Source organism: Anguilla anguilla, chromosome 11 (assembly GCF_013347855.1).
Source record: "Anguilla anguilla isolate fAngAng1 chromosome 11, fAngAng1.pri, whole genome shotgun sequence".
Taxonomy (NCBI): domain Eukaryota; kingdom Metazoa; phylum Chordata; class Actinopteri; order Anguilliformes; family Anguillidae; genus Anguilla; species Anguilla anguilla.
Window position 1 is genome coordinate 30,501,276 of NC_049211.1, and position 24,312 is coordinate 30,525,587.

General features: G+C 44.3%; 2 protein-coding genes across 6 annotated transcripts; one reads left to right on the forward strand and one right to left on the reverse strand.

The window, feature by feature from the left end:
- Positions 1–67: 67 nt before the first annotated feature.
- dnajc16 (DnaJ (Hsp40) homolog, subfamily C, member 16) lies at positions 68–11,202 on the reverse strand. 5 transcript variants are annotated; one of them, XM_035381975.1, is made up of 15 exons: positions 11,071–11,202; positions 10,162–10,340; positions 9,766–9,832; positions 9,207–9,537; positions 8,761–8,945; positions 8,489–8,593; positions 8,227–8,385; positions 7,303–7,433; positions 6,820–6,997; positions 6,118–6,300; positions 5,068–5,144; positions 4,568–4,648; positions 4,355–4,444; positions 3,582–3,752; positions 68–2,534 (listed from the first exon to the last, which is right to left on the reverse strand). In XM_035381975.1, the coding sequence occupies exons 2-15, from the start codon at positions 10,332–10,334 to the stop codon at positions 2,087–2,089; spliced, it is 2,379 nt and encodes a 792-aa protein (XP_035237866.1). In that variant the 5' UTR covers positions 10,335–10,340; positions 11,071–11,202; the 3' UTR covers positions 68–2,086. The 5 variants fall into 5 exon arrangements, with proteins under 5 accessions (XP_035237866.1, XP_035237868.1, XP_035237864.1 ...); XM_035381977.1 differs by having other exon boundaries at positions 5,068–5,129; positions 11,030–11,200; XM_035381973.1 differs by having other exon boundaries at positions 11,030–11,200.
- A 4-nt stretch (positions 11,203–11,206) lies between these two features.
- On the forward strand, positions 11,207–23,880 carry casp9 (caspase 9, apoptosis-related cysteine peptidase). Its single transcript, XM_035381979.1, has 11 exons — positions 11,207–11,317; positions 11,984–12,116; positions 12,844–13,033; positions 13,469–13,573; positions 14,198–14,256; positions 14,662–14,838; positions 15,023–15,112; positions 20,023–20,170; positions 20,953–21,141; positions 21,570–21,679; positions 22,566–23,880. Exons 2-11 carry the CDS (start codon positions 11,985–11,987, stop codon positions 22,671–22,673), a joined length of 1,308 nt encoding a protein of 435 aa, XP_035237870.1. The 5' UTR covers positions 11,207–11,317; position 11,984; the 3' UTR covers positions 22,674–23,880.
- Positions 23,881–24,312: the final 432 nt, after the last annotated feature.

Here is a 24,312-nt window from a genome sequence, read left to right on the forward strand (position 1 = left end):
TTCAATCTTTCTTTGTAGGTTAAAAAACTGTTACTTATTGCATGCACAAAAAAAAAAAATCAACAACTTTTTCATATGAACTGAAATATTTAATGCATGAATACAAAGTAGCTGGAGCTGAGTTGACAGCAAATTCTAGAACACGGGGAAACATCCTGAATGACCTGGATATAAACTGGCAGAGATCTGATGTCACAATATCTTGGCTGTATTCATATTACACATTACAGGCATGTAGCAGACGCTTTTATCCAGAGCGACTTACCAATCAATCCAATTCAGTTTATGTTAGGAAAGAATTAACATTGGCCAAGTCAACATGACTGTCATCAGAAGGCTTTTGTTCACAATTTTTTGAAAACAAGAATCAAACTAACTTATATAGGTTGTTACAATTGTTATTTTATCTTATTCTATGGGTAGACATAATTAAATGAACTTTGGTATTACTACGGTTCGATAATAAATAGTTTTGAAAATCCACCTTATTACAGTTACAGACAGTTAATGCAAAGAAAAATAAATATTTATAAACCACATCACAATTTATATATATGTACAATATTCACATATCTTTGTTAGAAAACAATAGCCTGTATTTTCCCTCTACACAAGACAAAATTAGCATCTTAACGTCAGTCTTACTCAAAATAAGTTGCAATAAGGACGTTCCAGTATTTTCCTGCTCGGGTCACAAGTAATGGCTTAGAATGCCACTGGTCAGGATGTAAACCTGTTAAGCTGAATTTGGGACTGCACACATTTGCTTTCATACAAAGCAGGTTGTCCAAACCCTGTGCCCTGGTCTTAGAACAGCGGTGCTCTCCTGGGCACGCTCAGTCCATTCGACTGAAAAGTGAAGGGAAGCTCTTAATGGACGACTGTCACAGAGGAAGGGCCAGGTGCCAGACTAATGCCATTTCAAGTCAAATGGCAATGCACAGAGGAAGACTAATGAACTAGTGCTTTCTTGATTGCACCAGTGCACACAATGCAAGTTCAGCCTCCATAAATCTAGAACTCACAGCCAAGAGAATGGCATCATCTCTTGGCAGATTTCCAAGACTCATCGGCATACAAAAATTGTGCCGGTTAATTTTGATTATTTACAAATCAAACACTTGTGTTAACAATTCACATAGCGATTATAAAGTCTAAATGCCTTAATATCAGTAACCACAAGAGACATATTTACAGAAAAATCTGGCAATAATAAAGATTACCATTTATATAGCGTAGGCTTAAGAGGTGTCACTGCTACATAATGCTACTGGTGAGGAGTTTTGAGTCCCATAAACTGGTTTTATAGTTTGAACAGAATACGCAGTTTGTAGGGAATATATTCACATGCTGCAGCACCGACACAATGCAAAGATCTTTCACATGCATTAACAGTACGGAAACAGGTACGGAGAGTGACCGAGTACTGAGCACATTATGTCACACTGATTAGTAAAAAGCACCAAGTAACATTACGATACGGCGAGAAACATGGAGGAGGCTAGCTAACTTGCACAAGCAAGAGACACAAATGGAGAAGCGGATTTGACTCGAGAGTCAAAGGCAGGCGATGGTTCTGTAAATCTGACTAGAGCTCAGACATGCGACTTAGTGCTGAAAAAATGAGATGGGTTAATAAATTGCAGGTCGTATAAATTGATAAGGGCTTCTGACTACTACTCACACTCACAGTGATTCAAGTTGTTATTCTAAACATCTATGCAGCAGCAGTTATGACTGACCATCAACAGAAAGACTGGCTATGAGGGGACCATTTAGAGGGGATCAAGGACATTTGCTCCAGATGGAGTTTGGGAGGGGTCTATAAAGCGATGAAGCACTATTGGCACCCATGACATCACCAGCGGGCAAGGGGACCGGCTATTTTCACGGCCCAAGATCCCAAGATCTCTCAGGGGTGCAGTGTGCCAAGACACCCTCCTCCTAAAAACCTACAGAGTCCAGGAGCCTCTGGCCTTCTCGACAGGATGCCCCAAAGCTCCCAAAGGGGAACTCTTGCCTGCACGCTGGGGGTAGAGTGAGGTACGGACTGGAATTCAACCCCCTGACGCAGGGGCGGTATGGTCTATTTGTTGGTGGTGATCTTCTCCAGGCTGGGCCAAGCAGGGATGTAGTAGCGGGGCAGGGTCCCCTCCATCAGCCTCTCCATCCACAGGCCCAGCCGGTCCAGTTTGTGGTGGATCTGGAGGGTAGAGGTGGAGCGGGAGCGGGGCACGGCCTTGCGGTGGTGCTGCTCCTCCCGGGAGCCTGACCTGGAGCGGCCCCCTCCGGCGCCCCCTTCCTCCTCGGAGGACTTGGCGTCCAGGTCCTCGCCGGTGTAGACGGGCCTGAAGAGGCAGAGGTACTTCTTGTGGCCGTTGAGGGCCAGCACGTAGCCCGTGTAGTCCGCCCTGTGGCTGGCCTCGTCCTCGTCCCCGTCCGCCGCGAGGGCCTCCGGGGCCACCTCCAGCAGTGCGTCCATCCACTCGCTGTGCTTGTCCACGTTCAAGAAGGAGAAGTGCAGGGTCAGGCTCCTGAAGGAGGGGTCAGATGTACAGAAAATCCCCATTGTTACTGAAAGTTTTTTGGGTTTTTTTTTGCTGGACACTTGATAATTCCTGCCTTATAACTTAAAAGTTCCAAGCTAATGGTCAGTGATTTGATCTGATTGACATTTCAGGCTGTGTTCATGTTAACGATGACAAAGTTTAGGTAGCAGACAACAACGCTGAAAACTTCTGACGTAATTTACATAGTTACTGTACGCACAGATCGCTTAGCATCATTGATAATGGTCATGTGCCATTCTTTTTACGCCACCAAGCAGATAAATGTATAACTTTGAAGGATAAAATTCAGCCCTACACTGAGACTTCTGTCATTTATTAAAGGTATGACAGATATGTTTGGTAACACAGGATTATTGAACAGGTTCACTTTGAACATTCAACTGAACAAGTAACATTAAAAATCAATTTTAATGGGCAAGTTTAATGGGTTATTGCTATTGATTTGGCTAGCTACAGTATACAGCCTCGTAGAATTGCGAGCAATAAAGGCTAACAACACATTAGCACTTCCTGTACATTTGATCACATCAGTGAAGAAAAAAAAAAACATCCAAACAATTCTTTTTGTGAAAAATGTATTGTGCTCACATGCAATCACTGCTATCAGTGATAATAATAATAATAATAATAATAATAATTGTGTATTGTAATTGTGTAATACATACTGTGGCGTGGTTTCCTTTTCATTCAGGAAGAACACAAATTAATTTTATGGTTATTCTTGCACTTGAGTAAACTCCCAAGTGCCCTCAAGTTAACTACTGTAACAAAGGTAACTTCTGTCTAAATAGCAGTTGGGAGTGGCTGAAATTAGGGGTACTTTTTTACCATGGCCATGCACACACACGCGCACGCACGCACGCACACACAGATGCATGCACACACACTCACACGCACACGCACATGCACACACACACACACTCACACACGCACGCCCACATGCATGCACGCACGCATTCACACACACTCGCACACACTCACACCCCGCAGGCACCCAACAGACAGGCTCACCCGGTGAAAGAGTACACCTCCTTGGCAAACTTGCTGAGCAGGACATTCTTGGAGGCGTCGGTGAGGACGAGCACCACGTTGATGTGTCCCGGCCTCAGCTTCACCAGGTTGCTGGTGTATGTGATGTCCGTCAGCTCAGTCACCTCCACAAAGTTCTTCTTTGGAGGGCGACTGCAACAAGCGTGGAAACAAAATGGCGGCATTTCATGTACATGTACACCCATAGTACAGAGTACAACATGCCACATGTGAGTGGTGAGAAAGTAGGCCATACCATATATCCTGATGGGGATCACTTAATCCCATAAGGGGCAATCAAATACCTTTTTAAATCAATAAAAGCTCACCACAGGAACACAATTTTATTGGTTACAATCTGTGAGTTATTCAAAGTGCATGATAGATGATAGATTTGGGGTCTAGAAACCTCCCTTCCACATCACTTCCATATAGAGTAGAGGTTTTTGTGAAGGAGAGCTAGTCATTTTTGCCTGTATTTCAACAGATAAAACTTAAATTGTTTAATTCTTCTTCTACTTTTGGCATACTGTGTGGTAAAGTTTGATTATAGAAATGGTCCAAATGTTACAAATGAGGCACTTCTTTGGATTAATACAATACAAAAATGCTTAAGAAATCACACAAATGTATTTTAAACTGGTTAGCATTAAAGACTGTGTAAATCCAAGTTCAATTAAAGTCCAAATTCCCCATTTCATCACATGCGAGATTAAAGTCATAAATGCAGAAGCAAAGTTCACGGTGCACCCTACCTTGACGTGCCTGCAGTGCTAGGCGACCCATTCTCAGACTTGGCTGCGTCTTTCGCCTTTGGTTTCGTCTGCTTGTCTTCGCCGGAGTCACTGAAATCAGACGTCAGCAGTGGAAAAATGAGAACCCCAGATCTTCTGCTGTACAATCTGATGTGAGATCCTCCCTCCCAACCCCCCCCCCCCCCCCACCCCCAACAAAACCCCCAGACTCACCTGAAGGCCTGGATGATGACCGTACCAAATAAGATGAACAACGCTGAGAATATCAGAGACAACAGGGGCATCATCTCGCGCCTAAACAAAAACATTCAATTTCAAGGAACGAGGGAAAACAGCCGTGTACAGAAATGTACGTCCATATAGAAAAATTACAGCACTAATACAATCGTAAAAAATATTTAATATTCTAAAAGTAGTACACACAGGCCTCTCAAACATGCTAACTAAAAGAGCTTCTGAAAGGGAAGACTAACAATTCATGCCCACCAGGAACTTCTTAAAAAATGGAAAAACTAAAACTACTCTTGGTTGGCAGATACCTTTAATCACAGGTGACTTCTTATAATGATTTCCTAATGATACACATAGTTTGTAATCCAATTTTCCTTGATGGTCACTAGAGAAATTTTAAAGCGGGTGTTTTAAGTGTCCAAACTGCTATGCCTCACTTCCATCTGCTGGCTAATACGAGCAATGCAAGGACACAGACCTACCAGTTATTGTGCAGCAGATCGTCTCTGATTTGAATCAGGTAATCATAGGCTGTGTAGATCCACTGAATGAGAAACATCTGTAATTATTTTAAAAGAAAATGCAATGTCTTGTATGCATTTATGAAATGGACAGCAGCGTGTTTTTCATTATCACATTCCATTCACAGTTCACGTGATAGAAAAAACACAACATTCATTTCAGCTTTGGGTCTTTTCCTGTGGATTAAGCATCGTCATGCATTTTTGTTGTACTTTTGTACTCACCACGCAATATCCAAGCAATTGTTTCTCAACAAAAATCGCCTCTGGGAAATTCTCAGTGAAATTCCCTCTTGCACCAGTGCTGATCAATCACAGCCTCTAACTATTTCTGTCTAACCTCTCAGAGCATTATGGGAGCCTTTCTTTCTGTGGAAGACCCCCGGCATCCAGCAAGCCTGTCTGAAAAAGTGGACTCCGCTCTCGACATATTTTCCCTGCTAAGAGGAGAGAACCGTCTCCTGCTATTGGTCGATTCAGTGGAGGAACTCAATGCAGGTTATCCAAGGATACCGGCTCTGACTCCAGGCAGCAAAAATCCTAGGACAATGCCACATCAGACCCATGACAAATTATAATCTCAACAAGAACTCACAAATTTTGCTGCATTTAATGCAGAACACGTTTAAATGTAACACTCACAAACTGTATGCGTGTTAAAATGTATGCATCATTGCATCCTGGTCAGCGCACAGTATACTAATAGTAAACTGTGTGGTGAGGCATAGGTCAAGCAACTCACTTAAGAAAATTATGACTTACCACTCGATTATTAGCTCATTAATATTAATTACCCAGGGGATTAGCTCATTAATATTAATTATCCAGGGGACCCCACATATGCAGTTTGGATTATGCAGTTCAAGTGGGACACTGGAGAGAGCGGGTACAGTCTTCCTGTGAATTCAGGAGCAGACAGTCACAGTATCTGAGCACTGCTGCAGCCCCCCCGCAGGGATCAGAAAATAGGACATGGCTCCCGAGAGGAGAGGAGAGGAGAGGCGGACTCACAGAGGCCAGCTCGTTGTTCAGCTCTGGCAGCGTGGCATCGTAGTTGAGGATTGAGGGGTCTTTCTGCAGCAGCTCCAGCTCTTCCAGAAGCTTCCGCTTGTCTTCCTCGCTGCCATTCCAGCCTCCCGTCACAGGCTTGTACAGCGCTTTCCCTGCCGCGTTCCGCCTCTCCAGGATTACCACCTATACGAACACACACACACACAAAAATACACAGGCACACAAACACATACACACACATGCGCACGCACACATGCATACACACGCATACACAGACACATACACACATAAACATACACAAACACACACACGCATGCACCAGCACACACACAAACACACAAATACATACACATGCACACAAGCAGACACACACATACACACACACACACAAACTTCTTTTAAACCTCAGAAGAGAGTGTAATTTTTTTATTATTTCAGAAAGTATGATGATTGTTTGTGATGACAGAGCTACCCAGGGCCCTAGGGCATGAAACTGTCACCTGGTCTTTGATTCACTGAAACCCTGTTACTGAACTGATTCTTCATTTGATTCATTGTGGAGAATTGTTGTCCACCACCCTCAGCCCTTGCATGTTTGAATAGGAAATTCCACGTGCAGTGTTGAGCTGTAACTCGGTTTCCCCTTCAAGAGGAAATTAAACATGGTGGTAGATTTCGGTAAGATAAGTACAGGGGTCTGACCTGAGGCGGGGCGATGTCTCTGCTCTTCAGCAGGGTCTCACACAGGGACTGCTGCTGCCTCTGGTAGACGTAGGTGAACCTCAGGACCTCCTTGGTGTTTGAGGAGGCCAAGGAGAGGAAGGCCTTGTTCCCTGCAGTGAAGGACTCCTCTTCTCCAGTGATTAGCAACACGCAGTACCTGTTAGACAGCAAGTATACTAAAATATTGACCCTTGACAATCAAAGGACGCTTGACAGGAATTTTTTACATTTCAGCATTCAGCATTCATTGAGCCCGTGTATAACAAGATTATCTGAAAATCCAAATACCATTTACTTTTTCTTTACCCCTATCCGTGTGAACTGGGTTTGGAAGAGTTTTAGCAAAATTTTATCAGTGAATTAATAGCTGGATTGGCCTTTGGTTGGACATAGGAAGCAGTCAGATTCAATGCACGGTGACTTTGAAGGGAAGAAGGAAACTGAAAAATACAGATGCCTTACTTCCTCCTTCGGTGGAACTGCTTCACAGGACAGAGCTCGTCGAACAGTTTCTGGTTCACCAATCGAGGCGCAAGGAGGAACTTGTTATTGGAAATGAACTCATCGATGATTTGCTTCTTCATCCCTTTAGCCTGAGAGAGCAATCAATGTACTGCAATTAATAGGTAGCATAGTACTGTAATAGTATAATTAATGTCTGGGAGGAGCATAATCTTTCTTTAATGTCAAATATTTTTCAGAGCACAGAACTAAAAAAAGTGAATTTATACACCACATAATCCAGGGGCAGAAAACTGCATCCTAAGAGTGTCACAATTCTAGACATGTACTTTAAAAAAAAAATTGTTTATGGTTTCCCCCTTTTTCTCAAAATCTGGAATGCCCGATCATTCCCTTGCTGCACACCCACCATCAATTTGGGACAGTGCAGACAAGCATGTTATCAAACTTCAGTCAGAACACTTTATGTGCAGCTTAACTTAACAAGCACTATGTGGGAGCCCAATTGACCAGCAGGGGTAATTGGTGAGGTATAAAAAACTGACATCCTGGCCAATTGAATCCCTCCCTTCCTGGATGATGCCATGGCTAATTATGCATCCCCCTGCCAGGCTGCCAGTCAGTTGGCATTGGCATAGTCTGGATTCTATACCAGACCGTTGAGCATATCCACAGTATTGCAGGCACAGTCAGCTACACCAAGTATACATTTAATTATGTAATTAAAGTTTTGGATAGAGTGAATACTAGAAGCATCTCCATTACTCTTGAATCACAGCCAGACGAAATCAACAGATGTCCTCTCCAGTGGCATTACTGGCTCCTCAAAGAACACTTCCAAATCAATACGTCTTTAACAACCCAAACATCAAAGGGTGCTGAAGTAAAAGAGCCCCTATTGGCAGGTAAGGAACAAAGCCATACCTGTATGATGTCAGCTGGCTTGTCTGTGTTCTCCTTGAAGACCAGCATAGTCGGGGCGTAGGTGTTGATGTTGAACTGCCTCAGAAGGTTGGCCGTCTCCGACAGACCCTGGTCCACATACCCAAACTCCAAGTAGTCCTTGAAGGCGAATGCGGTCAGCTGAGGACGGCCAGGACATATTAGAATGTTGTTTCAATACAGGACCACAGTTAATAACTGTTGAAAAAGATTCACGGCTGATAATGGACTCCAATATGTTCACCTTGAACAGGAGAGGGACCACGGGCACTTGGTCAAACAGCAGCACATGGGGCTTGTTCTGCTCATGCCAGCTGTTCAAGAACTCCTCGTCATTCCTGTCGGTGACCTAAAGCAAATATTCCATATGTTACAACCAGAGAAAGGAAATGACCAACACGCGGCCGAGGGCATCTTTTACCATGGTTTGACTCAAACCCAGCAAAAGTGGCCCAATAAAGTGTGCCATAAGAATAATCATTCCTCGTTCGTAAAAGCCAGCGCGGTTTGACTCACCTTCTCTACGAGTCTCTGTGGAAGTAAATCCTCAACAAACTGCTTCAGGTGCTCCCTGACCACAGCGTAGTGGAAGAAAGTGGCTTTGCCATTGATCACCCCCAAAATGGAGGGCGTGCGGTGAGCTCCAAGGTGATTGGCCAACCGCCGCTCGTAGCCAACGTCCACCACACCAATGCCCACCCCTGCCAAGGACAGGTAGTCGTCACCGACCCGTACAATAAAGCATTCAAATCTGTATTCATAAAGCACATGGGACTACCTTTATCCAATTTTCCCTTCTCTAAACTGAAAGCCTCTGGGAATCCTTCCAGAATCAGTAACAAAAAAAAATCTACTTTTCAACCAGCTTGGCAAAGAGACTAAATTTTTAAGGCCAGTTTAAACAAAATAAAAAAGGCAATATATTGAGTGAGTGAATGCTTTATGAATAGAAACCTCCATACCCAAGGCCTCCAGCTCCTGCACTGTCTCCTTCCAAACGGGCTCGATGTGGATGCAGCTGAAACACCAGTCAGACGTGATCTTTATCAAATATGGCCGCCTGAAACTGTCTGGCACCACTTCGCTGACATACTGGTTGTAATGCAGCGTGTATTTGCTGTCCGCAGGATCGCGGTTCCCCTTGTTGTTGAAGGGGAAGTGGAAGAAGGACTCATCAAAGTAGAAACCGTTGTGGAAATGACGGTAGCCCTGCTGCGGCTGGCCGTACTGCTGGTTCTCATCCACCTGCCCATAACGGTCATAGTTTGCCCTTTTCTCCTCGTTGGATAAGACCTGAGGCATTTGTGGGGAGACATTTGAATAATTCAGCTTTCTGTAACTAACGGTCAACTTGACACAGGACACAACCAAGATTTGAAAATCAAGTTGATTCAAGGGACACTTTTTAAAGACAATTTTCACCTAATTTCATCATGTTGCATGTGACTGTTATACCTTCAATGTTACACATTCGGTATTAATTTAGACATTGACACACTCACACATAAATAAGGAAGTCACCTCGTAAGATTTGGTAATCTTGATAAACATATCCTCAGCCTCTGGATTTTTGTTCTTGTCCGGATGCCTTCAAGGGAAGAAAATAAACAGTTCTTAATTCCTCATGCATACTATGTGCATGCTATGCCAGGAAAACTGAACAGACTAACCAGAAGAAAAGTAAAATAAGCTTGTCTGTAGGTCAGAAACAGAGTTTAACATACTTCTTGGCTAATTTTAAGCAATACTTAGGTGCATGAACCTGATCCAGTTCTGAATTTTACAGCCTTTCTCACACAAAGTATATATTTACAGGTTTAGCATGAGTAAGAGAAAATGAATGAGTGAAACCAACAAGAATGAAAGTCTGCTGTAAGACAGAAAAAATGAGTGAATGTACAGAAGATGGAAGCTCACCATTCTTTAGCAAGCTGCTTGTATACTTTCTTGATGTCTGCTAGACTGCTGCTCTTGGACACTCCAAGAACTTTATAAGGGTCAAACTCGGAAGCAGACTTCACCAGCGCGCTCAACAGAACCAGGTAAAGAGTCACTACAGACACACACCGCCCCCTTGAGCAGGCCTTCATCTTTGACTGGAAAGTAGAGCAGTGAGAAACATGTGAACATGTGGGAACTTCTCCCTGTAAACCAAGGTTGTACATAGACAGGGGATTAGGCAACGGTAGTACAACCACAGCATGATAAAGTGTTTTAAACCTTGCAGAGACAATAACCAAATACATAGTATAGCAGAAATGTATTACACGGGGTAGCTAAATCCCAGAAAAACAACATCTGCTTCGAATTATTGCGAGCTATTAAACGGTTGCCAGCATGTTATTGTTAGCTAATGTTAACAAACTGTTTCAGATTTAGCTATCGACAGATTCATTTTAATGCTTCCATTGGCAAAATAACTAGCGAGCAAGCATTGCATAGTGAGTGGAGTAGGGGCTGGCGAATACAGCGCTGTGTAGCCACATTGGTAAAGACTTGCGAGATATCTAGCATTCTAACTATTACTGCTTATAAAATGGCAACATCAACGATGCTTCCATGCTAGCTTGACTGATCGAGTAATGGGACACCCACACAGTTGACAGGCAAACGACCATTACAATTAAAATGAGTGTTGGATCTTCTTAATAACGAGCAATACACTAAACCAGAATGTGTACCGTTAGCTCGCTGGTCAATTCCCCAGATGTGTAAACGAATGAATTCCTCCCATCCTCAATAGTACTAGCTATTGCTACCTCATGTATGATGAATTCAAACGCACCTCAAGAAAATCGCGAAATCAGGCGGTCCAGATCACCATACCGTAATGCGGCGTTTTCACCCAGACTGTCTTAATTTAAATCCTTATTCATAAATAATCCTAGACGCTTTCACACAGCAACAGACCGGCGATTCAGCTGGTGCCCGATTCCGTTTGCGCTGCAGTTCGCTCAGTGTGTCACGCTAAAGCGTCAATACGCTGGGTGACGCTGGGCGTGTCTTCAGTACAATAACAAGGAAGAGAACCCGAATGACTTCATCAAACTGATGAAACCTACGGGAGAACAGGGTAATGTCTGAATTAGAACTCACGATAACTTTGTTTCGACAGAACTGAGTTAGCGCAGCGGTTGACTTCAATAATTACACCTGTGTGAAGTGTTGTCGTTAGTGTATGTAATATCTTGTCAGAAGCCGGTCGGTCGCTGTTACTTTGCCAGCTAAGCAGCCACACGAGGAAGTACTGTTTCAGTCATTTATAAAGTGGTTAGTGTTTTGTTAGCTGGGTAGCATTGCTGTATTAACAGAGTATACAAAATTACCTTGAATTATTATAGTTGTCGTAGTAGTTTACTTGCTGCGTCGCTAGTTTGGAAGAAGCCTTAAGATATTTTGCTTTAGATCGTCTGAGCTTTTCCGTGTAATTAATTATATATATATTTTTTAATAAAGTCATATTTCTCAAGTATTTGGAAGGTTGTCCATGCCTGATTTTGGGCTATTTAAATTATGGTAGACATCGTTTGATCAGTCTCTGCTTACGCTGTATTAAACGTATAATGTGTTGTGTTGTGATACTGAAAGTGTAGCTCAAGAGAAGTTCATTTAACCATAATAGGTGTGTGCTGAATTCATGTTCCGGAAGCCAGTGCAATGCCCGGTCAGTCTTTGCCTCTCTATCTACTTAAGTGACTTTGATAAATTCAAATTAGGCGCTTCTTCTTTCCGTTCACAGAATGGACGCCAGGCACAGGAAAATTCTTCAGAGCAATCGACTGAATCTCGTCCGGGAGCTGGACCCGTCCCAGCTGTACGATGGACTGCTGTCGAGAGGGGTTTTTACCCAGGACATCATAGATGAAATACAGGTAGGGGCTGAGTCTCGCCGAACTCTTGTGTCGGCCTTCCAAGAGCCGTAGTTATTGTTAAAGTTAGTAGATTTACACATCTATTGTGCATAATTTGGTGTGGACAGGCATCTGAGAAATTAGGTGGCAGTATCCTAAACAAGTGTACAGACAATATACTTAATTTGTCCAGTGTTCAACTAAACAATATTTAAGCCGGGTAAATTTTTTGGACTTAGATTTAGGGATTTTTTCTGTTAGAGGTTACACACATTTGAAGAACTTTTGGATAAAAACGTCTGCCAGATATATGTAATGTAAGAACCTGAATGAAATGTGGCAAGATGGAGAAATACAGAGGGCAGGTTATCTGAACAAATGTAGGAAAACATTAGTCACGGTCATTGTGCTTTGAAATATGACATGTTTAGTTGCTGTTTAAACATTTTGCTTGTAACTTTGCACCATTTAGATAATGATAATCTGGTACACTGACAGCATTATCAGAATTATTCTTTTTTTCTTTTTACGGGTGTACTGTGAATAATATGGCTTTTTTACATTTGAAATTTTTTGTTAAGATTCAAATGTTCATGGCTGTAACACAGTGCTTTACAGAAGTTCTGTAATATAACAAGAAGTTAACTCAGAGTGAAACAGGAAGTGTAAGGCTGAATATTTCAGAAAAGTTAAAGGAGAAAAAGTTAACACAATGTTAAAACAGGGATATAATGTATCGTATGTGCAGATTGCCAGAACCCGTCGGGACCAGGCCAGGGAGCTCGTGAGGAACCTGGAGATGCGCGGGAGCCGGGCCTTCCCAGCATTCCTGGAGTGTCTCCAGGAGACCGGTCAGGAACACGTGGTGCACTTCCTACTGAATGGGGACGCGCCTGTGCCCACGCCCCTGCGGCCTACTCTCCTGCCTGTGCCCCTTGGTGAGTACCAGCTCATTCTTTTCCTTCACTCTTTGTCATTGGTGTTGTGCACCAAAATTGCAGAGAAAGGCCAGACGTGTGGCGCAGTCCATAGGTTGGTCAACTCTGTTACCCTCTCCACTACCCTTTCCCTCAGGGCTCGACACTAACATTTTCTCCAAGGAGCTCATGTGCTCCTAAGTTGAAAAATCTAGGAGCACGCTAATGCATCCCAATTAATCCATGTGCTGCTAAATTATTTTCCAGTTAGCACATGTCAGTTTTCAGAAGCAAATGCTCCTAAAATGGGAGCACTGTAGCCCTGTCCCTACCCGAATAAAGCAGAACATAAATAAATAAAAATGGAGGGCTGCAAAAACAAACTGCAGAGATTTTTTTTATTATAAGCGTTTTTTGTTTGCTTATTTCAATTTTTGCTCCATCCTTGTTTGACAGATAAAACCAAGAATGGTAACAAACCTGATAAATGTGACTCCACCCTTCAACAAAATCAACAAGAGACTATGCATTCCACAACAGTAGATCCTCTTCCTTCACCATGTAAGTGATCAATTGTCATATAATTTCAGTGAATATGCGTGTACATCCTAGTTTATAACTTCACTGAGGAACTGCTTGTGTGTAAGACACCTCAAGGCCAGTCTCTTTAAGCAGCCCTGTTATACACAGAGGAGATGCTGTAGCCCCCTCTGAAATTTTGGAAGAGGGTGGGCATGCATGCACATTGAAATGCATGAGATCTGCTGCTGCTTATTTTCAGTTACAGTTCACAAGTTACAGTAAGCTGGCTCCTGATTGGCCAGAAGGGGTGAACTCGAGCATTATGAAATATGGAAGTTTCGCCAAATGAAATCCCTCCCGAACTACAGCCAATTATGCACTGGAGTTAAGCTCCCACAGACATGGGTTGGAGGAGGACATTTAATGTGCAGCTGCTGTAGCTGTCCTGCGTGGCTGCTCAATACAGCCATAGTCCAGATTACATACCATGCGATGGGGACAACACAGTATAGCTGTGCCTTAAGGATTTGACACACAGCAGCACTGTATAGCCCTGTGTATTTACATAATTATTGAATACAGAGTACAGATGAAAATTTCCAGCCTCCAGGAATGTGGTACATTTTATGTAGTCACTTTTTCCGACCCCATGTTTCTTTTCAGATCCAGAAAACATATTATCCCCTAGGCCAATGGGAAGACCTAGAAGTGACAGTATCCAGGTAATGTAGCCTGCTCATGGGTTAGTTCATAACTGGCATTATTACCTGTTGTCTATTTGCTTATGAATTAATCCAGAACAGTGGCAAGATTTCCTCTATGGACCACTAGAAAAAATTTCAAAGTGCCTTACAAGCAGTAACATACTTTCAATAATGGTTGTGCTCGTTTGTTTGAGCAAAGCCAGTTTTAACAAAAACGCAAATTAGCTAGCTGTACGTTACTAATGTTCATGAAAACAGCGTTCCAAACTTGACATACAGCATAGCCATGAATATCTGACACCACACGTTAAGGTGTTAATTACTCATAGTTAAGATGAGGCCACTCGCATGAAACCTAGACTGTAGACTCTGTAGATGTCTGAGCGGTCTTATGTAAACAGGATTACTTTAATGCGCTTTCAGAACTACAAGATGGATGCCAGCCCATGTGGGCTCTGCCTGATCGTAAACAATGTGGATTTTGAACCCGGGTCTGAACTGAGTAATCGTAAGGGGTCAGACGTAGATTGTGACCGGCTGGAGAAACGATTCAAGTCCCTCAACTTTGTCGTCACTGTCAAGAGGAACCTCAAACAAAAGGTAAAAATTTGTCAGCTTCCGTTGCATGGTAACATGGTGGACATTGGAGCTACCCTAACATCTCTGAACGACAGTTGATTAATCGATTATTGTCTTGTTGAATTACAGCTATTTACAGCTAAGTTTTGTACATCTTTTTTGTTCTGGATCCGGAAGTGAAGTCATTGTTTTTTGTTCAATGCAGCAAATAAAGCAAGAACTGTCAAGCCTCTCAAAGAAGGATCACTCAAAATATGACTGCTGTGTGGTCATCATCCTGTCACATGGCACTGAGGTATTACCCCTAATGTTAATTTCCTGTAAGACACGTGCCATTCAGGTCCATATTTCTTGAACGAATTTTCAGCACTTGACACCACCATTGATTATTTTAAACATTGTGAGCTATTTTTTTCATCTTGTATGCAACCTTTTTCATCTTGTATGCAAGTAAGTGTATAATTCGTCCAGGTGCGTAGAACTGCTGAAATCCGTCCTGCTAGAGTGGATAAGTATCTGCGTTCATTTACTAATTACATACCGCGTTAGATTTTAAACTTTTCCCTGTGTGGAAACTGGTCTTTGGTTTTAGGTTGCGTTAGGTGTCTTTGTTTTTAGATTGTTTGATTCTTAGAATTGATAGATTGCGATTATTGCACTTATTGCACTATCACAAACTGTTAACCTCTGTAATCAGTGCGTTATTCGACTCAGCTTTTCAGCTGCTAATTAGGTACATTCGGAGCGACGCCTTATTAGCCCTGCTAACTCCAAGTTTAGGCAGTAAGTGTATAATTCGTCCAGGTGCGTAGAACTGCTGAAATCCGTCCTGCTAGAGTGGATAAGTATCTGCGTTCATTTACTAATTACATACCGCGTTAGATTTTAAACTTTTCCCTGTGTGGAAACTGGTCTTTGGTTTTAGGTTGCGTTAGGTGTCTTTGTTTTTAGATTGTTTGATTCTTAGAATTGATAGATTGCGATTATTGCACTTATTGCACTATCACAAACTGTTAACCTCTGTAATCAGTGCGTTATTCGACTCAGCTTTTCAGCTGCTAATTAGGTACATTCGGAGCGACGCTAGCGTCGCTCCCTCCTAGTTTATGAGCCAGTTCCCCATTCCAGTCTGTGCTCTCCCCCTCAGAAGGCGCTTCCAGCGACGTGGCCCCCCCCGACAACGGAACCCCTCTAACCTCTGCTACCCCCCGCTGACCCCCTGTGAGAACTTCACGGTCACAGGGGGACTATGGAACTGCCAGTCTGCTACGCGCAAGGCAGACTTCATTTCTGCCTATGCCTCCCTCCAATCCCTGCAGTTCCTTGCCCTCACAGAGACCTGGATCACACCAGACAACTCTGCCACTCCTGCTGCCCTCTCGTCCTCCTACTCCTTCTCCCACACCCCCCGGCGATCTGGCCGTGGGGGTGGTACTGGTCTACTGATCTCCCCCACCTGGAAATTCTCTGTTCTCCCCCTCCCTGACCTGTCCATATCCACTTTTGAATTCCATCCTGTCTCTATCACCTACCCTGCTAACCTTTATATTATTGTTATTTATCGCCCCCCGGGGCCCCTGGGAAGCTTCCTGGATGAGCTAGACACCCTGCTCAGCTCCTTCCCTGAGGACGGCACCCCGCTGATCCTCCTTGGAGATTTTAACATCCACCTAGAAGCCTCCCAGTCTGCTGCCTTCCTACCACTACTTCACTCCTTTGACCTCTCCCTACAACACTCTCCTCCAACCCACAAGGCAGGCAACCTCCTAGACCTGATCTTCCTGAGGACCTGCTCCAGCTCCAATCTTACGGTTACCCCCCTGCATACGTCTGACCATCATTTCATCTCCTTCTCCCTCCCCCTCTCTCCACACCCTCCCTCTCCCCCTCCCATCCCCACTGTCACTGTCCGCCGTAACCTCCGCTCCCTATCACCCTCTTCTCTTGCTCACAGAGTGACTGCCTCCCTCCCCACTCTTCAATCATTTTCCAAGCTCCCCACTAACTCTGCATCCTCCACCCTGACGTCATCTCTCTCCTCAGCACTTGACTCCCTATGCCCCTTCGTCCCTAGGCCAGCACGTTCATCCCCTCCCAGTCCATGGATGTCTGACATCCTGCGCACCTCCAGGGCCACCCTCCGCGCTGCTGAGAGGAAGTGGGCCAAATCCAGGGACCCATCTGACCTCTCAGCCTATCAGTCTCTCCTGAAAGAGTTCTCCTCTTCTGTCACTGCCGCTAAGGCAAAATTCTACCAAACCAAAATTCATAACTCCATTTCTAACCCTCGTCAACTTTTCTCTATTTTCTCTTCTCTCCTCAGCGTGCCACCTCCTCCACCCCAGTCTTCCTTCACTGCAGATGACTTTGCAGCATTCTTTGACGAAAAGATTGCAGACATCCGCACCTCCTTTGCCCCCTCTGCGTCCTCCGCCCCCTCTGCGTCCTCCGCCCCCTCTGCGTCCTCCGCCCCCTGTTTCTCCACATTTTCTCTACTCTCAGACACTGAAGTCTCCCAGCTTCTGCTCACCCACCGCCCTACCACCTGCGCCCTCGACCCTATCCCCTCATCTCTCCTTCAAGCAATCACACCAGACATCCTCCCTTTTGTCGCCTCCCTCGTGAACTCATCCCTATCTTCTGGATGTTTCCCCTCATCCTTCAAGAAGGCCCACATCACCCCGCTGCTGAAGAAACCCACACTAGATCCTTCAGTCATTCAGAACTACCGCCCGGTATCTCTCCTCCCTTTCCTATCCAAAACACTCGAACGTGCTGCATCTAACCAGCTCTCTGCTTATTTCTCTGAGAACAACCTGCTTGATCCCCACCAGTCTGGCTTCAGGCCTGGCCACTCGACTGAGACTGCACTCCTCTCGGTCAGTGAGTCACTCCATGCCGCACGAGCAGCCTCCCTCTCCTCTGTCCTGATTCTCCTAGACCTCTCCGCTGCATTTGACACTGTGGACCACTCTACCCTCCTGTCCTCCCTGGCAGCATCAGGGATCCGCGGCACAGTCCTTGACTGGATTGAGTCCTACCTCTCTGACCGCTCCTTCCAGGTTGCCTGGGCGGGTAAGGTATCACCACCCCGTCCCCTCACTACCGGAGTTCCCCAGGGCTCAGTCCTTGGTCCCCTTCTCTTCTCCATGTACACCAGATCCCTTGGCCCTGTAATATCTGCCCATGGCCTGTCCTATCATTCCTATGCCGACGACACGCAACTCTTTCTCTCCTTCTCCCCATCGGACACACAGGTCCCTGCCCGCATCTCCGCTTGCCTGAGGGACATACAGAGCTGGATGGACAATCACCACCTGAAGCTCAACCCGGGAAAGACGGAGCTAATCTTTATTCCTGCTCTATCCTCTCCCCTCCTCGACTTTTCCATTTCCTTAGGGGACACCGTAGTGACATCATCACCCTGCGCCAAGAATCTCGGAGTGATGATGGACAACAGGCTGTCCCTCTCCAACAACATTGCAGCAGTAACCCGGGCATGCAGATTTTTCCTATATAACATCCGCAGAATCCGCCCCTTTCTCATCACCTACTCAACCCAGCTCCTGGTCCAAGCAATGGTTCTATCCCGCCTGGACTACTGCAACTCTCTTCTGGCTGGACTACCGGCATCTGCCACCAGACCCCTGCAGCTCATCCAGAATGCTGCGGCTCGTCTGGTCTTCAACCTCCCCAGACACTCCCACGTAACTCCCCTGCTCACTACCCTCCACTGGCTGCCTGTTATAGCTCGCATCAAATTCAAAACATTGGTTCTAGCATACCAGGCAGTCAAGGGATCAGCCCCAGCATACCTTCACAAGATTTTCAAACCCTACATGCCAGCCAGATCCCTCCGTTCTGCTACCTCAGGACGCCTAGCACCTCCCCCTCTTCGCACCTGCACTTCCAGAACACGTCTCCTGTCTGTTCTGGCCCCACGATGGTGGAATGACCTCCCTGTGGAGGTCAGAACAGCTGAGACTGTGAACAATTTCAAACGACGACTGAAGACCCACCTCTTCAGGCTGCACCTCTCCCCATCCCTCCCTTCCCCCCCTGTAAATGACTAAACTTAGGGGTGTAACTAGGCAGCTGTTTAATAGGTGACTTAGTTGATGCGCCAGTCTTAACGACTACTTGTATTTTTATTTATTTTTATTTTTCCATAGATTGCGTTGTTGCCGTTCTCGTTGTTAGTGTTAATCAGTTTAACCACCAGGGTCCAAGTTGAACTATGCGGTTGTTCCCTGTACTTGGACCGGTACTTCTCTCTAGGGGTTTCGTCATACTTGTTCCTGGTTATGGTTATACACTTTGTTGTACGTCGCTCTGGATAAGAGCGTCTGCCAAATGCCTGTAATGTAATGTAATGTAATGTAACCTGTGTGCATTTCATGACTTGAGAGTAGGAATAGCAGTGGAGACTACGGTATAGTATTTGTTATTAGTTTACCCGTATTTGTTTCCCACATTTCAAAGCCCAATTGTATTCATAAGTCTTGTTGCTGGATCCCCGTCGGTCAGCTCATGTGCAAGCATGCACTCTCCTCCAGAAAGGGGGATGTAAGTTTCTTCTGCTTCTGTTCACTCATTAGTTCACCTCTTGAGCATGCACTGATGTTGAGTGGGAGGAGGCCACTTCATGCTTCTACAGACAGGCTGTGGGTGCCCAGTTGTCCAGAGGGCTCTTAAAGAGGACTGACAGTACAGAACTGTGTTTTGTTTGGGTACATATACAGGACAAAGGCACACTTTTTTTAGTAGCATTGCATACTGGGAAAAAATATTGACGGCTTTCAGCTGGGGTTTCCCGTGGCAGAATGGGGGGGGAGGGGGGTGAAGGCAGTTTTTGTCATTTCTGGGAACAGCTGCTTGTTGCTTGCGTAGCTCTTTAATTTTTATTAAGAATACTCTTTATTATAATTGATCGTTGTTTCCCAGACACTGTGTCTGTGGGCGGGATCCAAACCCTGAAAAGACGGGAGCCTCAGGCAGGCATGGCGGCTGGCTAGGGTTCAGCACAGCCCTGGGCCCTGACCTCATTTTCTTATTTAAAAAAAAATTCTTAAAAAAAAAAAAAAAAAAAAAACAGTCTACCCCCTAACAAGTGATGTTCAGAGACAAGGAAATGCTTACCCTGATGCATTTCACAGGTTTTCACCCCCTTGTCTGACAAAGCTCCTCTGTGTTATGTGTCTCCAGGCCAGTCACAGTCGTTTCCCTGGTGCCGTGCATGGAGTGGACGGGCCTTCGGTCCCCGTCCAGAACATCACCAGCTACCTGAACGGCCAGCATTGCCCCTCCCTGCAGGGCAAGCCCAAGCTCTTCTTCATCCAGGCCTGCGGTGGCGGTAAGCGACACACAGCCTGCAGAGACGTGTTAATAATGGGCGGCTTCTCCTGCCCCTCTTTTAACCCTGTGAGGTGTGAGATCATAAACGCCATTAGAATGTTGTTAACTTAACATTCTAATGCTGATGTAACAACCGCTACTGGAAATTGAAAGCAGTAGAGTTCTAGAACACTGACTTAGAATTTTGAAAAAATGTTCCAAAGCAAACTTACTCTTCAAAGGTTTCACTGGGAAGTTGTGTCAGGGCAGGGCAAAAGCGAAGAGGATTTTGTAGATGTACACAGAGAGTTGTCAACATGTGGAACAGCTTGCCAGGTCATGTGGCAGAGGCACAGTACTGAATGCTCTTCGGTCTGCAGGTATACTGTATGAGCAGCACAGTTGGTTGAATAACCTGTTCCCATCATTACATATTCATATGGTGTTTTCGTGGTCTTATCAGTGGCAATAAATCTGTGGAGAGAAGAATTTTTAGATCCAACAGCTTTGAACACCAAAGTCAAGAGATTTATTGACGCATAGCTGCTGCTAACATGAATGCATGAACGTCTGTTGAAAGTTGAATTTGATTCCAGTCAGATTCTCGCAAAGTAACTTTCAGTTTCCCTTCAGTCACTTTACTGATACCTGTTCTGCTGCTGGCTGAAACTGAGCTACGTGGTTTAAGCCACTACCGTATTTGCTCACTGCACTGATTGTGTTCTCAGAAGTGACAGTTCTCTGTTAGCAGCGGAAGCGGTGATAGATAGGCCTCTGGTCTGAAGCTGCGTGTGATTTCAGTTGAGAAGGACACCGGGTTCGAGGTCTCTCCCGATGAGTTCCAGCCCTCGGCGGGGGGTGTGGATGACCAGACCGACGCCCTTCCCATGTCCTCCAGCAGCGACTCTCTCAGCTTCTCGGACGAGGTGGACGCCCGGACCTCACTGCCTACGCCCAGTGACATCCTGGTGTCCTACTCCACCTTCCCAGGTGTGTGTGTGTGTGTGTGTGGGGTATGAGGTGTATTATGGCTATCTTGTCTTTCACTTACTTAACAAGTGCAGGTAGCACACTACACTTGAGCAACAGAGACCATAACTGGCAGCTGTTAAGGACCCCATTCAATAAAAATCATAATAGTCATATTATTCATACAGAAAACAAAGACTGTTTTATTCGGTTGAGGTTTTAAAATTTTAAGATCTTGAAAGCAACAAAGTTCTTATTCTGCTGACCTCAAGAGTATTTTGAATGTGGAACTTGAGGTGAATATCCATACAGTATGGACCACAGTTCTCCAAGGAAAAGTGCTTAACCGGGTTACAAACGTAGATCTTGTAGTGTTTCTCCACAGCAAGGATTTTTTTAAGTGTGGGTGGAGCTGAGCTGAGCCTGTTGCCTTGGTTACGGTTGTACAGGCTATGTGTCTTGGCGAGACACGCAGACCGGCTCCTGGTACGTGGAAACCCTGGATCGCGTCCTGGAGGAAAGTGCAGCGATGAACGACCTGGCCACCATGCTGATGATGGTGAGAACCACACGCCTCACTTCGTCCAGCAGACTGTCTTCTTACCAGCTTCCCTGCTGTCATGTGTTTCAGTGCGTCTTCAGTGGGACCCTGTGCGTATGCTGGTTTACCTTTCAGCCATTATTACCGCCTCTGAATTGTAACAAGCTTTTTGTCATTGTTTAGTGGACATTTAATGTCTTTTGAAAGATTTACCCCACATTAGGCTACATTATGTCAGAACTATGTTTGAATGTCATGGAGAATGAATGTCCCTTATTAACACCCCAGGATTTTAATCAGTCAGATCAACTGATGCTTTAATTTTGTGTGATGTGCTTTATGACAAATGTAGTTATATTATATGACAGGTGTATCCAGTAGGGTCATAATTACAAAAATTACATATACATAAGGAAAGCATTATGGAACCTTAAAGAGACTAAAAAAACTGCTTTATGTAGTGGGTTCCCAGGGCCTAGTTTGAACTATACTGAACTATTTGCTCTGCCTTGCAGCTTTGCTGCAAACACACTACAGTCTTAACACTGTTTCTGAAAATGTAAAATAAAAAATTAACAACAGCAATAAACAACTACTTGATCAATGTCAAATGAATCACCTTGCTTCAAGGTGCAGTTCACATACCACTGGATGGAGACAAGAAAAGCGAATTGTCGCTTGTTGCCCAGTGTAGCGCTTGCCAGTGTAGCGCTTGCCAGACCTTGTGAGAGCATCGCTTTGAAAAAGAAGCTCCTTCCCCCACAGAATGTGATACAGTTGAGAGTGAGTGTGAGAGTGAGACAGATGAGAGTGACACGGAAGAGAGTGATACTGATCTACAGCAAAGTGCTGTATTTCATAATTGAAATGGTTTTTCATGTCTGTAAAAATTTTGTTTGCCCAGGTCAACAACGAGGTCTCCCAAATTTCCGCCAAAGGCCTCTACAAACAGATGCCCGGGTCCTTCAACTTCCTACGCAAGCTTTTTTACTTCCAGACTCCTCCCCAGTGACAGGGTCTAACTTCGCCCCAGGGACAGGGTGTGACTCTGCCCCTGTGACAGAGTTTGACTCCGCCCCCAGTGACAGAGTCTGACTCCACCCCAGTGACAATGTTAAGCTGACTTTCACTCAGGTTCCCCATAAGGACAATCAAGACTCGACTCCTCTCCCTGTCTGTCTTGTGTGCACTGTGCTTTATTCATTTTCAGTGTCTAACTATTTCCTTTGGTCCGTTTGAACCTCGTAATTCACATGAAAACACGAGTTGTGCTCAACTAGTGCTCATTTAGGGAACAGTATACCTCAAATCTGGTACAAAAATGTGTGTTTTGGCAAAAAAAAAAGTGATTTGCGGATAAAAAGAGCTGTGAATTATAATTGTTACTGCAGTGGAAGGTTGAGCATTATAAATGAACATATGACGTCAAACAATAGGAAAATGATCTGTAATAGACCGTGTGAATAACGGTGAACTATACGTGGAGGCTTACTGCAATAATGTTAATCCTCATCTTTCAGAGACATTTTCTTGTTTAGCTTATAAAAAAATAAGTATTTCAGTTTTTCACAAATTTTTATTAAAAATAGGTGCGTATGAGGGGGAAAAACCACTAAAAGTTATATGAGGAAACCTTAAACACACGGTTAGCAATTTCACATTTATTTTCAGTCAAAAATCAATGTCAGGCCATTGTTCTCTGAGCATTGCACCTTTTCACTGAACAACCAACATGAGCTTAGCTATTTTGGTCTTGCATGATCTTTAAGGTGTTTAAGACATTGCACAGTAAAATGTTCAGTGTTAAATGAACTCTTACAGAGTACGTATGGTGCCTGTTGGACTGATATGTACTCTGTTAGAGTTGAATTAACACCGGAAAATTTATTTTGTGAAAACAACATTAGCATAAATGTTTCATCATGCTTAAGGGAAAAGCTTTTTGCAATTAGATTTGTCACCAATATGGGACATAAACTGTGTTAATGATACATTTTATGTATTGTGCATATCGGGCATAAACTCTGTCTAAATAGAAATTTGAAATTGGGAAATAGCTGTTTTTACGCTGATTATTTTGTGACTATTTGACTTTTTTTAACCGAACTTCTCCAGCTTTGGAATGTTTTGTGAAATGAATTGTAAAAAAAATTTGTACATTGAACATGATTCAAAAATCGTTTTTTATTGCATCATGTTTTCAAGATTAAATTCCATTTTAAAAAATCACTACTGGATGTGCTCTTTCCTCACTGTATTCTCATGAAGGAGGGGACATTATTTGGCATGTGCAGAGTGGTGACTCAGAGAAGAACATTCCCGCTCTTCTGCTATATTTCGCCCCCTCACTTAAGCCCAAGTGTGTATTACTGTGGTCCTCTTCTGACCCGGGGCCTTTATACGGCAGATGTTGCCAAGCAACGAGACCCAGGAGGGCAGAAATGTTCTTTTTTCATTTGGGTAGTGGCCAGCTCAGTACCAGGGGTGTTAGTGCACAGCTGCACAATCCGTTCCATTGATTTTATTCGCTGCACACGTGCAAACATTTAATGTCACTGGGCAGGTCAAAGGCAGCTACATCTGTAGTTTTTAATAAAGGGGTTTGCTGCTAGCATTGTCAAACCTCAGAATGCCAGTCATCTTGTGAAACC

What these genes read in the sequence shown, in the direction of transcription:
- casp9 (XM_035381979.1), top strand. Translation starts at nt 11,985, where the DNA reads ATGGACGCCAGGCACAGGAAAATTCTTCAGAGCAATCGACTGAATCTC. An exon ending in AGATCCTCTTCCTTCACCAT is followed by an intron (nt 13,574 to 14,197) that starts GTAAGTGATCAA and finishes GTTTCTTTTCAG; the next exon opens with ATCCAGAAAACATATTATCC. An exon ending in AGAGGAACCTCAAACAAAAG is followed by an intron (nt 14,839 to 15,022) that starts GTAAAAATTTGT and finishes TGTTCAATGCAG; the next exon opens with CAAATAAAGCAAGAACTGTC.
- dnajc16 (XM_035381975.1), bottom strand. Translation starts at nt 10,334, where the DNA reads ATGAAGGCCTGCTCAAGGGGGCGGTGTGTGTCTGTAGTGACTCTTTAC. An exon ending in AGATTACCAAATCTTACGAG is followed by an intron (nt 9,538 to 9,765) that starts GTGACTTCCTTA and finishes CAAATGCCTCAG; the next exon opens with GTCTTATCCAACGAGGAGAA. An exon ending in CAGTTCCACCGAAGGAGGAA is followed by an intron (nt 6,998 to 7,302) that starts GTAAGGCATCTG and finishes GCTGTCTAACAG; the next exon opens with GTACTGCGTGTTGCTAATCA.